The 2,380-nt window shown below is 53.8% G+C and overlaps 1 protein-coding gene across 1 annotated transcript in view; it reads left to right on the top strand.

Moving 5' to 3' along the window:
* The first annotated feature begins 2,103 nt into the window (after nucleotides 1-2,103).
* TMEM33 (transmembrane protein 33) overlaps nucleotides 2,104-2,380 on the top strand; it is a 7,693-nt gene continuing 7,416 nt past the window's right edge. Inside the window, exons 1-2 of the mRNA XM_026077532.1 lie at nucleotides 2,104-2,132; nucleotides 2,254-2,330. Of these exons, the coding sequence (XP_025933317.1) occupies nucleotides 2,277-2,330 (54 nt within the window). The 5' untranslated portion in view covers nucleotides 2,104-2,132; nucleotides 2,254-2,276. The remainder of the gene's footprint in view (nucleotides 2,133-2,253; nucleotides 2,331-2,380) is intronic.

The following is a 2,380-nucleotide window of genomic DNA, read 5'->3' as shown; positions in this document are numbered from 1 at the left end:
TATGTGTACAGTGTGAGTCTCAGTCTTTGGCTGAGGTGTGGTTGACATAAATAGTCTGATACTGAAGCTTGTTCAGTAGTGCATTGCAGGGTCCAGGCAGATCCTGTCACTTTAGAAGTTTGATTTGACACATTATGCAATTTTGTTAAATGTGCAGAATCTGGAAGATCTTGAGCTAACTTTCTAGATGATAAAATGGGTAAATGATTATTTAACCAAAGGATTTAGAAACTTATTTCAAAGCTGCTGCATTTGAATTTAATACTGTTTATAGTATGACTGTTTGGGCACATACAGCTTTGGAAAGGTTTCTTTCTTTTTCTCATTTCATGTTATAGGAAACAGTAACACATGGAAACAGCCTGCGATGATGTGCTAATTAAGTTGTACATTGCATTGTTGTTGGGTGACATTCCTACATTACATTGGTAATGCAGAACTGGAGGGTGTCATGTCTGGGATCTGCAGCCTTGTGACTCCTGCTTACATTACTATTGGATAACAGTAAGCTGTGTGCTAGTCTGTCTCTCACCAAATGGATTTGAAAAGCCTATTCAGCCCTCAGTAAAACACTCCCCAGGCTAACACGTGAGCATTTCTATTGCTGCTGTTCACTGTCATATCACAAGTTTATGCAGCATTATCACTATGTAGTTCATACAGTGTGGGCTCAGAAGCTAATGCCTGTCCTGATCTGCACAGCAGGGTCCTGCTACAGCTGCAGCATGTGGCACAGGAGCTACTGAGCAAGGAGGGAGGAAGGGAGGATTCATCTTCCTAACTGTCTTGTCCTTTTGTCATTCCCTGACATATAATTCCTGGATCTGTTCYCATCCCACATTAGTGTGAGATTATGAATCACTGTTATGCTGATGCAATGTATGTGATGACATCATTGCGCTGGCCTGGGAGTTCAGTACTGTATTATCACAAAATGCTAATGTTAAGCATGTTAATGCTACTATTCCCCAAAGTGGTATATGGCAAACTGCTGCTGTGCTAGCTGCACAGTTTTGTGTACAACTGCACTGCTGGGTATGAGATCATGTAACTCCAGCCATGCAGAGCAAGGGCAGGAGCTGCACAGCGCTGTGGCTCTTCCTTCACCTAGCACAAAGCACAGGCTGCACCAGAGCTCTGAGCATTTGAGGGATATGTGAAGATGAATTGAGCTAAGTATTTCTCAGGGCTCCTGAACAGACTTGCAGGCAGAATGTCACTAACAGCTGCTGGGTGAACCCATATATGATGATATATATTGTGAAGCCATACCATGAGATGATATACAGTGTGTTGCGTGGGCCCAGCGCTCAGATTAGACTGGTGCCACCATGTGCCACTGGCCTGCGGCTCTGTAACATCACCTGGCCACGTCCCATTTGGCTGGTGCCACCATGTGGCATTGGCCTGTGGCTCTGTAGTGTCACCTGGCCACATACTGTTTAGCTGATGACACCACATGGTGTTGGCCTGTGGCTACACTGTTGGCCTGTGGCAGCATCACCCATCCATGTCCTCTTTGGCTGGTGCTGCCACGTGCCACTGGCCAGTGGCTTTGTAGCATCACCTGGCCATGTCCCATTTGGCTGGTGCCACCACCATAGTGTTGGCCTGTGGCTACACTGTTGGCCTGTGGCAGCATCACCCATCCACGTGGTGTTTGGCTGGTACTGCCATATGCCACTGGCCTGTGGCTACGCAGCATCACCTGGCCATGTCCTATTTGGCTGGTGCCACCACATGCGTTGGCCAGTGGCTCTGTAGCATCACCTGGCCACTTCCCATTTGGCTGGTGCCATCATGCGCATTGGCCTGTGGCTACACAGCATCGCCCAGCTGTGACCCTCCCCTCCTGTGGTGAGCTGAGGTGGGATGAGGCTAGAGGGGCACTACCGCCCACTGAGGGGGCAGGGCGACAGGGATCGCCCAGCGCCTGCACACCACAACACCTCCCCGCGAGGGAACGCCGCGCCCGTGACGTCATGAGGTGAAGTCGGCACCGTGACGTCACCAGGCGCCCGCGAAAGGAGGGCGGCGCAGGCCTACATTGCCCGGCAGGCCTCGCGGCCCCGCCGGAAGTGACGCGCCGCAGCATCTGAGGAGCGCGGCTAGAGAGGCGGCCGCGGAGCTCGGTGCGTGGGCGCTTGTTGCTGGCGCGGGGCTGCCGCTCGCGGTGGGTCGCGCGCGGCGGGGCCTCGCCGCCAGCGCCGGTGGCAGCCCCGTCCCCGTCTGAGGCGCCTTCTCTCCCCGCAGGTGCGGTGCGGCGCGGCGCGGCCATGGCGGACTCCACGCAGAACGGGCCCGTGCAGGGCGGCGGCGGCGGAGCGGTGGTGAGGAGCCGCGGGGCCCTGGGGCGGGCGGAAGCGGGCAGCAGCGCCTT

Source organism: Apteryx rowi, unplaced genomic scaffold, assembly GCF_003343035.1.
Source record: "Apteryx rowi isolate R43461 unplaced genomic scaffold, aptRow1 scaffold_457, whole genome shotgun sequence".
NCBI lineage: Eukaryota > Metazoa > Chordata > Aves > Apterygiformes > Apterygidae > Apteryx > Apteryx rowi.
The sequence above is the reverse complement of the archived record's forward strand: the minus strand, read 5'-3'. Positions and strand labels throughout refer to the sequence as shown.